Source organism: Cherax quadricarinatus, chromosome 84 (assembly GCF_038502225.1).
Source record: "Cherax quadricarinatus isolate ZL_2023a chromosome 84, ASM3850222v1, whole genome shotgun sequence".
NCBI lineage: Eukaryota > Metazoa > Arthropoda > Malacostraca > Decapoda > Parastacidae > Cherax > Cherax quadricarinatus.
This window is the reverse complement of record NC_091375.1, coordinates 13,012,049-13,026,215: the sequence shown is the minus strand read 5'-3', so window position 1 is coordinate 13,026,215 and position 14,167 is coordinate 13,012,049. Positions and strand designations below refer to the sequence as shown.

At 40.5% G+C, this 14,167-nt stretch overlaps 1 protein-coding gene across 3 annotated transcripts in view; it reads right to left on the bottom strand.

Annotated features, from left to right (window-relative positions):
* Nucleotides 1-14,167, bottom strand: part of LOC128704457 (tolloid-like protein 1) — a 33,200-nt gene that overhangs the window by 6,372 nt on the left and 12,661 nt on the right. For all 3 annotated transcript variants that reach the window (XM_070103134.1, XM_070103133.1, XM_070103135.1), the window contains 9 exons: nucleotides 10,997-11,122; nucleotides 9,685-9,889; nucleotides 8,011-8,135; nucleotides 4,320-4,448; nucleotides 3,866-4,070; nucleotides 2,909-3,036; nucleotides 1,763-1,843; nucleotides 745-952; nucleotides 31-183 (listed from right to left, as the gene is read on the bottom strand). In XM_070103134.1, coding sequence (XP_069959235.1) covers nucleotides 48-183; nucleotides 745-952; nucleotides 1,763-1,843; nucleotides 2,909-3,036; nucleotides 3,866-4,070; nucleotides 4,320-4,448; nucleotides 8,011-8,135; nucleotides 9,685-9,889; nucleotides 10,997-11,122 — 1,343 coding nt within the window. In that variant the 3' untranslated portion in view covers nucleotides 31-47. The remainder of the gene's footprint in view (nucleotides 1-30; nucleotides 184-744; nucleotides 953-1,762; nucleotides 1,844-2,908; nucleotides 3,037-3,865; nucleotides 4,071-4,319; nucleotides 4,449-8,010; nucleotides 8,136-9,684; nucleotides 9,890-10,996; nucleotides 11,123-14,167) is intronic.

The following is a 14,167-nucleotide window of genomic DNA, read 5'->3' as shown; positions in this document are numbered from 1 at the left end:
TTTGAAGTGAAAAGTGAAAAAAAAACTTACCCTTGATGGTGTATATTTTAATATCCACTGGGAATGCTGTCATAAAGAATGGTGAAGCCATGACCTGAGCGTGAACCATCACTATGGAACCTGATAACTGCCACATTAGATGCAGTGATAAGGGGAGGCGGCAGGCTACCACCGCAGTACTTCCTGTTGACAAACTTATTTATCATGGGGAAGAATAAAATTAAGTCACAATACTGTTACTAAGAAAATTTACAACCCACAATTTGGAGAGGAAACTCAAGATGATGTTTTGATTCATTCACAATGGTCCACCCAATGATGAGTTTGGTTAAAATTTCCTCAACAGATTATGAGTTAGTTGATAATTATTTGTTGCCACATAAGACAGATACTACATATGGGAAAAAATAAGTAGCTAATTTCTGGGTAAACCAAACCTAAATTTTCTGTGTATTATCTTTTATTTTTTCTATAAGTGAATTAAGCAAAGCCTTAATATGATACACTAACATAGGAGAACATGTGGCTAGTAAGCAGTTGTGGTGGATAAAGTAAAAACTGTTTCTGTGATAATAACAATAATTGACAATTCTTTAGGCAATGAACTCTGTCCGTTGTTTCTAGGGTCAATTGACCCAGTGGATCTTGTTTCATATTTCTGAAATCCATTATAATGAAAGTTTACTATTCACACTGTGCAAGAATCTATCACACTATAAACTTTGTGCAAGAAATATATCATACCCTATAAACTTTGTGCTGACTTCGGAGTAATCTAGGACCTCAAGGTAGTCGTAATCACAAAGCATAGAATTTTCGAGGTCAAAGTTGTGCCAAGCAATGCGAATGACCATGCCAGGAGTGGTAATAAGTCGCCATTCACAGTCCTGGTGACTCTGGTAATGTTCACTGGCAGAGCCCACACTGATGCTACCCCTTGAGGCCCACACCTCTGTCAGGAAAAAGTCACATAGATGTCATAGAGAATTATCTCTTTATCCAAGGAATCTGAGCTCTCCCTTTCTATGGATCATGCTTGGTTACCACAAACAATACAGTATACAGAATTACAAAACCACCACATTATGAGAAAGGTTAGAACGGGTAAAACAAAAAATTCTTAATTATTATTACTAGTAGTACTATAATATTCATGGGGAAGCACTACAAATGTAGGGATTTTGCAGTGCCTGTGGAATGGGAAATAATTAGGTTTGATCTGAGGAAGGGAAGGCAGCTCCAATTCCCTAAATGAAGAACATTTCATCAACATCAAAGTGCTTTTCTTGAAAGATGAAGACATTAATCAACCAAGAATGGTGGTGCTAATCCATGATATGGGTTAGTAAACTCTTCCTAATTTAAGCACTGCTGAGACATAAGGTCGTGCAGCAGAACGATTGAGATTAAAGCAATGCTGAATGACTCCATACAGGTTCAGTACTCTGCGAATATGATACTACTAAGGTACTACACTCCTTGCTGATGGACCCTCCTTTAGCCCAGACACTCTTGTTGACTTTTTGACAGCAACTGATATGCTGCACAAACTCTGATGATGCCTCTAGCACTCCTCACAGCCCTTTCTTTCTCAAATCTCTTGTCACCTTCTACCCCTGCACTATCCACTGCCCTGCTGCACTCCATGACCTAATGATAATACCTCTCCCTCTTGCTACCCAATACCCCTGCCCTGCTGTGCTGTATGACCCTTGTAGGTTCAGCGATTCTTTATTATAATAATAATAATAAGGTACTATACCTTGTATCACATTGCATGACAGCAATGTGGATGGCAAAAACCAGTTCGGAGTTGTCGAGGTAACATTTGTACTTGAGTTACCTGCAAAGAGTTTGAAGAGATCACTTAGTGACTGAGCAGAGATATAAATGACCCACTGGTTGTTGTTATCTTTAAATTATTTAACACACTTGCCATATCCCATCAAGATAGGTTGACAAAAAAAAAAAAAAAAAAGCACAGACACATTCCCCATCATTCACTCAACTGATGTATTGTCAGAAGCGTGTTGACATCACAGTTCAGATGACCCTCTGAAATGCAACATTCTCACCCCTCTTTAAGAGTACAGGCGCTGTAATTCCCACCTCCAGGACTCGAAATGCAATGTCTTTCTGTAGTCTCCGTCATAAATTCACAACTTGCACATGAACCACAATTTCATTATCTTTTGTGTAAACCACAGAACAAATTGTGCTCTAAGCCTTCCTTTCTGAAGGTGTTTTGTAATAGAGGTGAAAGTTGGCATCACCATATGTTTCCTTGTAGTGTAGTATCAAGAAACACACAAGAAAGTGAAGTGTATACTGAAAGGATGTAAAATTTTTAAGATTTACCTGTCATTTTGTGTTCATGAGACAGTAAGTCCAGCAATTCTGACATAGGGCAAAAAATTAAACAGCCTTCCCTTATATGACAGGATGGTAGTGCCTTCCTGAGGGACTGCTGTCTACTAATCAACTATTATGTTAAACAGGCTATTATTTTACACTTGTACATCAGGATGTTAGTACCTCTCTGGAGAATTAATGTGTAACTACCAACATACACTGTGTGTAAGGTGGTGCCATGAACCCTGTATATACCTGTGTAATCTTTTGCCTACCACCAACAGGATGGGTATGAAGCATGTAATTAACCTTACAAATTACATGGGTGTAAGGCCCAGTCCCTGAACCTTTATATGTCTCTATAATTGAATTGCCACTCACAGGATGGGTATGGGGCACATACCCATCCTATAATGAACACTTCTAATCTCAAAGAACAAATACTACTTAGTAACAACATTCTTATTCTTCTTTTAAGTAAGTTTGTTCTTTTGCAAAATTTTGTATAATATTTTGGTAATGAAAAAACAAGCAAGAAAATTGTTATTGTCTTTACTTGGAGCAAAGCTGTAGAAGAGAGAGAAGCCTCGCATGGTGACTGTCTCATCACTGTGGAATGTGATTACCACTTGGCTGCCAGACGATGTGAAGGCCTGTGGCAACGTCCATCCACAGAACATGTAGCTGCCCCAAGTAATAAATATATATACATTATATCATTAATCTGGAAGGATTATCGAGTGGATATGAACAGAAATATGTTGTGTATCTTTATACGTATATGCTTCTAAACTGTTGTATTCTGAGCACCTCTGCAAAAGCAGTGATAATGTGTGAGTGTGGTGAAAGTGTTGAATGATGATGAAAGTATTTTCTTTTTTGGGGATTTTCTTTCTTTTTTGGGTCACCCTGCCTCGGTGGGAGACGACCGACTTGTTGAAAAAAAAAAAAAAAAATGAAGAGAAATGGAAAGACAAAAATGCAGATGGATAAATATACAGAGGAGCAAAATGTTATACTGGTACAGTATTGTATTTGTTAGAAATCTTCGATAATTATTTTTATATTCAGAGGAAAGTGCTATACCTATATAGGGAGTTAAAATGGGGACAATCAGACTTGATCTGAGGAAGGGAAGAGTAGCTCAAGTTAATTGGATTAAAAGCCTCTGAAGACTGCCTAAAATTTTTTTTCAACATTTTTGCACAATCTGACTCCATGCACACAGTACTGCAGAACAGTATACTAATGCAGAAGCTTTAAGCTTTTCACTTCATGAAATATGATGAAACATTTGATTACTGTTCGGATTTAAAGTAATCCAAATATTAATTAGTTTTCTCACCATGTCTTTAAGACATGGTGAGAAAACTAACATCTTCAGTAAGGGTGTCCAGGAGTGAATACACATATATTAATTTCCCTCTCAAGATGCTAGTAATCATTTGCCTTTTTACAATAAAGTGATACTCATTACTCTTTTAAACTGAAGGAGGAATCGTGCACAACTTACGATCCTAAGAGTTCACCAGAGGAAGAAAAGTCGTGTAATTGAACGTAATCATAGGAGCAATTTTCGTTCTCCAGCTCAAAGGTGTGAAATGTTATGAGGACAATATTGTCTTGGGGTGCCAGGATGTACCACACACAATGCTGGTTGTTCAGGTATGACCCATTGACAGCCCACATGGTGATGCTGCCCGGGGCTCCCTCCAACACTGCCAGAGATCAGGAGGTCACACATAACAAGGAATAGTTTTGAGATAACTAAGCATCATTATTACTATTATTATTATAACTATTTTCTTAATATATTGGCTGTCTCCCACATGGACTATTTTACTATTATATTCACGGGAAAGTGTTAAACCTATAGGGGTCACACAATGCTTGGGGACTGAGAAGTACTCGTCCAACTTATATTTCAGAAATAATACTTTAATGGGCAGTAAAGCACCACTACAAACCATGTGTTCCACTGCAAGAAGAAATGGTGACAGGAGGTTCAGTAAAATACATCACAGTTGCAGTGGTAGCGGTGGTGACGGAATTTAGCTGGGGTGTCGGCAAATGTGTACTCATGGCAGCAGATGTGGCTGATGAAAGTTCAGAGTAAAGGAGATTAATAACGTATCTAGATTGAATTAATAAAATATTGTTTTAGGAGTATCTTTAAAGATCTACAGTAAATGCAAATAATTCTCCTGCTATTCTTCAGTTTTGGAGGAGAGAAAACTTGTGAGAATTAAATACAGATACTCCTTGCCTTATAAATAACTAGTTACTAAATAAGTAAATAAACAGATAATTACTGTAACTAAATACCAGTACTGAAAAGTAAATAAATGAATACAAATTTATCCTGTCAATAAATGTACAGTACTGTACACTGTAGTACAAAAAAAGTTTTACAGGTACAGTACATGTGATATGTTGTACAGGCAGACATAATGGACTTTGGAAAATGTGGTTAAACACAGAAAATAACACTGTACGATACATTGCTATCGCACCATTGTAAAGTTGAAATATCGTAAACTGAACCATCGTCAAACAAGGAACATCTGTATGTGGTTTTAACTTTGCAGTAATTTTACATAGGAAACTGAGGGATGACTAAAAGAAAAAAATTGAACTTTGAACACCCCTAGGGGTAACAGACTGGGTGCCAAGGGGCAGCATGCAGTGTTGTGGCTAAGAAAAAACTATGGGTATGCCTGCCCAAGCCTAGCCCTCTCTTGGATCTCCCCCTTAGCCTACCCAAGCTGCTGTTAGGTGGCAAACCAATTCACTAAGCTGGAACACAATAATACTGCTGAGTGATACGTATAATTTTTCTGAGCACCTAAAACAAAATTTTAAATCATCCAGGGAATCTAATTCCAAACTTACTGTGCTCTACTGTACACTTATTTGAAAATACTTTTTGGCAAATATCTGTACTCAACAGAGTAAAATGAATAAAAAAAACACCCAGGTGTTCAATATATACTCGTGTCAAGCTTTATTCCTATGTGGGTCATATAAATATATACCCTATAATTGTTAGTCAGTATTTTAGTATTCTTATGTGATTCTTTATTTTTTTTTTTATTATCACACTGGCCGATTCCCACCAAGGCAGGGTGGCCCGAAAAAGAAAAACTTTCACCATCATTCACTCCATCACTGTCTTGCCAGAAGGGTGCTTTACACTACAGTTTTTAAACTGCAACATTAACACCCCTCCTTCAGAGTGCAGGCACTGTACTTCCCATCTCCAGGACTCAAGTCCCTGAATCCCTTCATAAATGTTACTTTGCTCACACTCCAACAGCACGTCAAGTATTAAAAACCATTTGTCTCCATTCACTCCTATCAAACACGCTCACGCATGCCTGCTGGAAGTCCAAGCCCCTTGCACACAAAACCTCCTTTACCCCCTCCCTCCAACCCTTCCTAGGCCGACCCCTACCCCGCCTTCCTTCCACTACAGACTGATACACTCTTGAAGTTATTCTGTTTCGCTCCATTCTCTCTACATGTCCGAACCACCTCAACAACCCTTCCTCAGCCCTCTGGACAACAGTTTTGGTAATCCCGCACCTCCTCCTAACTTCCAAACTACGAATTCTCTGCATTATATTCACACCACACATTGCCCTCAGACATGACATCTCCACTGCCTCCAGCCTTCTCCTCGCTGCAACATTCATCACCCATGCTTCACACCCATATAAGAGCGTTGGTAAAACTATACTCTCATACATTCCCCTCTTTGCCTCCAAGGACAAAGTTCTCTGTCTCCACAGACTCTTAAGTGCACCACTCACTCTTTTTCCCTCATCAATTCTATGATTCACCTCATCTTTCATAGACCCATCCGCTGACACGTCCACTCCCAAATATCTGAATACGTTCACCTCCTCCATACTCTCTCCCTCCAATCTGATATTCAATCTTTCATCACCTAATCTTTTTGTTATCCTCATAACCTTACTCTTTCCTGTATTCACCTTTAATTTTCTTCTTTTGCACACCCTACCAAATTCATCCACCAATCTCTGCAGCTTCTCTTCAGAATCTCCCAAGAGCACAGTGTCATCAGCAAAGAGCAGCTGTGACAACTCCCACCCTGTGTGTGATTCTTTATCTTTTAACTCCACGCCTCTTGTCAAGACCCTCGCATTTACTTCTCTTACAACCCCATCTATAAATATATTAAACAACCACGGTGACATCACACATCCTTGTCTAAGGCCTACTTTTACTGGGAAAAAATTTCCCTCTTTTCTACATACTCTAACTTGAGCCTCACTATCCTCGTAAAAACTCTTCACTGCTTTCAGTAACCTACCTCCTACACCATACACTTGCAACATCTGCCACATTGCCCCCCTATCCACCCTGTCATACGCCTTTTCCAAATCCATAAATGCCACAAAGACCTCTTTAGCCTTATCTAAATACTGTTCACTTATATGTTTCACTGTAAACACCTGGTCCACACACCCCCTACCTTTCCTAAAGCCTCCTTGTTCATCTGCTATCCTATTCTCCGTCTTACTCTTAATTCTTTCAATTATAACTCTACCATACACTTTACCAGGTACACTCAACAGACTTATCCCCCTATAATTTTTGCACTCTCTTTTATCCCCTTTGCCTTTATACAAAGGAACTATGCATGCTCTCTGCCAATCCCTAGGTACCTTACCCTCTTCCATACATTTATTAAATAATTGCACCAACCACTCCAAAACTATATCCCCACCTGCTTTTAACATTTCTATCTTTATCCCATCAATCCCGGCTGCCTTACCCCCTTTCATTTTACCTACTGCCTCACGAACTTCCCCCACACTCACAACTGGCTCTTCCTCACTCCTACAAGATGTTATTCCTCCTTGCCCTATACACGAAATCACAGCTTCCCTATCTTCATCAACATTTAACAATTCCTCAAAATATTCTTACTCTTATATAAAACAGTCACTATCTCTAGTAACCCAGATAAGAGCAGGAAGCCCAAGACTTGAGGGGGATTCACAAAATTTGTCAAAGAGTATGCAAGTGCTCTTCGACTTACGATGGTTCAACTTATATTTCGACTCTATGATGGTGCAAAAAAAATTACTTTGGAGATGAAACTTGAGATAATTACCCAGCATCAAGGTGGCAAGTCCGTAACGTGTATTCATTTAGTTATTTTTCAATGCTGGTGTTTAGTTACAGTAATTATCTGTTTATTTACTTATTCAGCGACAGTAGTTATTTATTTAGTGTATCATATTTGTATTTGACTTACAATAGTTTCAACTCACAGTAGGTTTGTCGGAACGTGTCCCATTGTAAGACAAGAAGCAACCTGTCTGGTACATGTTTATCCTGGCATATTTTAATTTTAAATAGAGGACAATGTCTTGCTACTCTCTAGAAGAATATTTACCTTTGTGCAGCATTCCTAATGCTAGGGGTGACAACCCCCCCCCCCAGAAAAAAAAAAATGGAAAAACATTCACCATCATTCAATTAATTGCAGTTTTGCCAGAAGCTCACTGACATCGCAGTTTAGATGGCCCCCCAAACTATAGCATCCTCACCTCTTCTTCAGATTACAAGCACTTGCTTCCAATTACCATTTCCCACTACCATTACTAATTACTCATTTCCTATTACCATTAGTAGTGTAATGGAGAGAGAAGCCTTGGTTGATGCTAGTTTCATCAATGAAGAACATGATCGCCACTTGGTTTCCAGTCGACGTGAAGACTGGCGGTCGTTCATGCCCACAGTACTTGTAGCTGCCCAAGTGATATATATAATGAAGTAATGAATAACATATTTATATACTGAGACCATACAGTATAAATTTCCGTCTTTTACGCTAATTAATTGAATGAGAATTCATTATTATGGTACACACAAATAACCCGCACATGGGAGAGAGAAGCGTATGACATTTCGGACCGACTTGAACCATTTACAAAGTCAGTGTGACTTTGTAAATGGTCCAAGTTGGACCGAAACATTGTTGTAAGCGCTCTCTCCTATGTGCTGATGATTTATATATTGTTCCAGCCATTGTACTGTGTCTTTTTCTTCTACACTACTAAGCTATGTCTGATTTCTATCAGTAAGTCTGCATATATGATGTACATTCATACAGATCACAATGGTTTGTAAAGCATACTGAAGATTCTTAATATGCAACATAAAGTATTTAGTCACTTAGCCATAATACCAACTTACCTCATAATTTTGTAATATTTTAAACTTAAGATTTAATTTAAGTCTGCCCGAAATGCCTAGCCATGCTAGGTGTTCTAGTGGTACACTCTGTAATTATTATTTTACTACATGTAAACCACACAATAACCAAATTCTGTAAACTCAGCATTGTAATCCTTATAGAGAATAAACTTTGAAAGTCATCATGGCTTAGCATAGCTTAGTATAACTGCCATGGTGTAAAACAAGGGACACTTATGCTACATTTTTTAAACCATGTAGATTAACTTGTACAGTGATGCTCAATGGTCAAATTACTATACATATAAATAGATTATTGAGATGAACTGTTTTAAGAAATAATTTTTTTTTTCAAAGCCCTGGTTGTCTCCCGCCAAGGCAGGGTGACCTACAAAGAAAAACAAAAGATTTTCTCTCAATGTGTAGTAATTTATACAGGAGAAGGGATTACTAGCCCCTTGCTCCCTTAAGAAATAAATATATATTATTAAATGCTGTATCATTATTATTCCCTTTGAGGGGTAAAGGGAATGATGTGAGGTATCTTCCCCTTACCCTAATCAAACCTAATTACACTCTACCCCTCCCATTTTTCAGGTGTTGTATACACCTTTTACGCATTTTGCATTTTCCCCTAAATACAATAATAATAAAAAAGTATAATATTACCTCACTATCTTTATCTTTAACAAATCAGTCACCTGCTGTGTTTTAAATATCAGACAATGCACACAACTGAAGAAAAAACTGGAAGGTGATCTCAGTTGAAGCTAGTTGTAAGGGGCGAAAGAGTAAACAGTGACGTGTTTGCGAGAGAATTTGATCCTTTATGATGTCTCCCACACGTCAGTTTGGTTTTATTTTTGTGACGCTGGTCAGAATAGTCAAAACAAAAGGGGGTTTTGTGTGCAATTGTTGCTTAACAGTGGCTTAAAGTTTTTACAAACTTTCATTTCATATATGCAGGCTTCATTATTTCATGAAGAATGACACATTCTTTGTTTAGCGTTAAGCCCCAAAGAATGTAATGTTGAGAATAATTTCAGTTAGCATGTCTTAGGAGAATGACTCCATAAACAGGAGAAGGCAGATATAACTTACGATGCCAAGAGATGACCCGAGGTAGAAAAGTCGTTGAGTTGAACATAATTATCATCACAAGACGACGAACTGACCAGGTTAACCTCAGACCAAAAGATGGTCACGATGCTGTCTTCTGGCACCAGGATCACCCATGTGCAGTTTAGACTGGTGCTATGCAGTTCACCTGGCCATATGCTGATATCACCAGAGGTGTCCTCCAACACTGCCAGAGGTCAGGAAAGGTCACACATTACAAGGACGACTTTTGGGACAGTGGACAAGGAGAACTTTTGGGTAAGTAGGAATCTAAACTATTTGTTAAAATACAAAGAGATACATATGTTAAATTTACTTAAGGAACAGTATATGCATAATGGCTTAAGATCTCTAAAAACAGGTCAATAATACGTAATAGTTACAAAATCTATTTTGCTGCAGGTATATAACCTGTTTATCTTGGAGATGAGACCTGGTCTAACACCAGACCTTGGGAGCAGTGATCTTTGTAGCCATTAACAGATCTTTCTTTTCTTTCTTTCAACACACCGGCCGTATCCCACCGAGGCGGGGTGGCCCAAAAGGAAAAACGAAAGTTTGCCATTTTACATTTAGTAATATATACAGGAGAAGGGGTTACTAGCCCCTTGCTCCCGGCATTTTAGTTGCCTCTTACAACACGCATGGCTTACGGAGGAAGAATTCTGTTCCACTTCCCCATGGAGTTAAGAGGAAATAAACAAGAACAAGAACTAGAAAGAAAATAGAAGAAAACCCAGAGGGGTGTGTATATATATGCTTGTACATGTATGTGAAGTGTGACCTAAGTGTAAATAGAAGTAGCAAGATGTACCTGAAATCTTGCATGTTTATGAGACAGAATAAAAAGACACCAGCAATCCTACCATCATGTAAAACAATTACAGGCTTTCGTTTTACACTCACTTGGCAGGACGGTAGCACCTCCCTGGGCGGTTGCTGTCTACCAACCTACTACCTAGGATTAACAGATCTACATGTAACAAATAAACTTTAAATACCTAATAAGTATACAAAAAAGAAAGTAAATACAACTGACGATCTATAAAATACAGAGAACAGTTCAAAAGTTATCCAAATAGGTCATATCCTAATTTCCAAGGCAAAGATAAATTCTTAAATGAAAAGACCACAGTAAATAAGGTGGGTTGCAAGTGGGAAGGGCAGATGTGTAAGGATATAGAAAAGCCTTCACCAAGTATTACAGTCATATAGACAGTTAGTGATGATGAAGTTTTTAAGCAAATGAAAATTTTAGGACTAATGTGATGGGACCCAAAGTAGTGACACTTGCATTGTTGTCTGCTGCACAGATCTGGACTGGTGCCAAATGAATGATTTGTCTCCTCTTGAGTGGTTACAACGTCTGACGTACTGGAGGTTGGAGGATATACAGTCACTGATGTGATGTTTGATGTACCTGTTAAAAATTTGTATTTAAGCATTTTTTTTCCAACAAACTGGCTGTATTCCACCCAGGCAGGGTGACTCAAAAAGAAAAACAATAGTTTTTCTTTTTAAATTTAGTAATTTATACAGAAAGGGTCACAAGTCTTTTGCTCCCGTTAAGCATTATTGTCAGACCTAATTAAGATAATATACAAGTAGACATTGGCTTAAGAATGTGCATGTGAATAATGTTATCACAACGACATCATTAACCATTACGTTCATATTCAAAATCTCTGACCAATTTAACTTTAAATTTCTTAAGTACTGTACTGTATTTTTATTTTAACACACCAGCCGTCTCCCACCGAAGGAAGGTGACCCAAAAAAGAAATTAAATTTTTTTCTTCTTTACACATTTAGTAATTTATACAGGAGAAGGGGTTACTAGCCCCTTGCTCCCGGCATTTCAGTCACCTCTTATGACACGCACAGCTTACGGAGAAAGGAGTCTTCTCCACTTCCCCATGGAGTTAAATACAGTGGTACCTCGGGACACAAACTTAACTCGTTCCAGAAGGCTGTCTGAGTACCGATACCGAACGAATTTGTTCCCATAAGGAATAATGTAAATTAGATTAATCCGTTTCAGACCCCCAAAAATACACTTACAAAAACAATTACATAAATACACTTACATAACTGTTCGAGTTTTGAGCTGTTCGTATTCCGAGGTACGACTGTATAGCAGTGCTATTATTCTATCTTAAATATAAAATTTCACTCCTACTGGTAAGATGGTTTTGGAATCTGATTTAATTTTCAACTAAATTTTCGAAATACAGTGGACCCCCGCATAACGATTACCTCCGAATGTGACCAATTATGTAAGTGTATTTACGTAAGTGCGTTTGTACGTGTATGTTTGGGGGTCTGAAATCGACTAATCTACTTCACAATATTTCTTATGGGAACAAATTCAGTCAGTACTGGCACCTGAACATACTTCTGGAGTGAAAAAATATCGTTAACCAGGGGGTCCACTGTACTGTACAGGGAGCCTTACTTTACAATGCTTCACTTTACAGCATCTTGCTGATGCAGCAGTTTTCAATTACGTATATCCATTCTTCACTTATTCAGTCTTCCTACAATAAATATATTCACCACTCACTATAAGCTAAGGACGAAAATATTTTAAGGTAAGTAGTTTGTGTACTGAATATGCATTTTTTAGCCCTGCTGTGTAAGTGGGGCCCTACAGTAGCCTGGAACCTAACCTGCTGTGTAAGTGGGGCCCTACAGTAGCCTGGAACCTAACCTGCTGTGTAAGTGGGGCCCTACAGTAGCCTGGAACCTAACCTGCTGTGTAAGTGGGGCCCTACAGTAGCCTGGAACCTAACCTGCTGTGTAAGTGGGGCCCTACAGTAGCCTGGAACCTAACCTGCTGTGTAAGTGGGGCCCTACAGTAGCCTGGAACCTAACCTGCTGTGTAAGTGGGGCCCTACAGTAGCCTGGAACCTAACCTGCTGTGTAAGCGGGGCCCTACAGTAGCCTGGAACCTAACCTGCTGTGTAAGTGGGGCCCTACAGTAGCCTGGAACCTAACCAGCTGTGTAAGCGGGGCCCTACAGTAGCCTGGAACCTAACCTGCTGTGTAAGTGGGACCCTACAGTAGCCTGGAACCTAACCTGCTGTGTAAGTGGGGCCCTACAGTAGCCTGGAAACTAACCTGCTGTGTAAGCGGGGCCCTACAGTAGCCTGGAACCTAACCTGCTGTGTAAGTGGGGCCCTACAGTAGCCTGGAACCTAACCTGCTGTGTAAGTGGGGCCCTACAGTAGCCTGGAACCTAACCTGCTGTGTAAGCGGGGCCCTACAGTAGCCTGGAACCTAACCTGCTGTGTAAGTGGGGCCCTACAGTAGCCTGGAACCTAACCTGCTGTGTAAGTGGGGCCCTACAGTAGCCTGGAACCTAACCTGCTGTGTAAGCGGGGCCCTACAGTAGCCTGGAACCTAACCTGCTGTGTAAGTGGGGCCCTACAGTAGCCTGGAACCTAACCTGCTGTGTAAGTGGGGCCCTACAGTAGCCTGGAACCTAACCTGCTGTGTAAGTGGGGCCCTACAGTAGCCTGGAACCTAACCTGCTGTGTAAGTGGGGCCCTACAGTAGCCTGGAACCTAACCTGCTGTGTAAGTGGGGCCCTACAGTAGCCTGGAACCTAACCTGCTGTGTAAGTGGGGCCCTACAGTAGTCTGGAACCTAACCTGCTGTGTAAGTGGGGCCCTACAGTAGCCTGGAACCTAACCTGCTGTGTAAGTGGGGCCCTACAGTAGCCTGGAACCTAACCTGCTGTGTAAGTGGGGCCCTACAGTAGCCTGGAACCTAACCTGCTGTGTAAGTGGGGCCCTACAGTAGCCTGGAACCTAACCTGCTGTGTAAGTGGGGCCCTACAGTAGCCTGGAACCTAACCTGCTGTGTAAGCGGGGCCCTACAGTAGCCTGGAACCTAACCTGCTGTGTAAGTGGGGCCCTACAGTAGCCTGGAACCTAACCTGCTGTGTAAGCGGGGCCCTACAGTAGCCTGGAACCTAACCTGCTGTGTAAGCGGGGCCCTACAGTAGCCTGGAACCTAACCTGCTGTGTAAGTGGGGCCCTACAGTAGCCTGGAACCTAACCTGCTGTGTAAGTGGGGCCCTACAGTAGCCTGGAACCTAACCTGCTGTGTAAGCGGGGCCCTACAGTAGCCTGGAACCTAACCTGCTGTGTAAGTGGGGCCCTACAGTAGCCTGGAACCTAACCTGCTGTGTAAGTGGGGCCCTACAGTAGCCTGGAACCTAACCTGCTGTGTAAGTGGGGCCCTACAGTAGCCTGGAACCTAACCTGCTGTGTAAGTGGGGCCCTACAGTAGCCTGGAACCTAACCTGCTGTGTAAGTGGGGCCCTACAGTAGCCTGGAACCTAACCTGCTGTGTAAGCGGGGCCCTACAGTAGCCTGGAACCTAACCTGCTGTGTAAGTGGGGCCCTACAGTAGCCTGGAACCTAACCTGCTGTGTAAGTGGGGCCCTACAGTAGCCTGG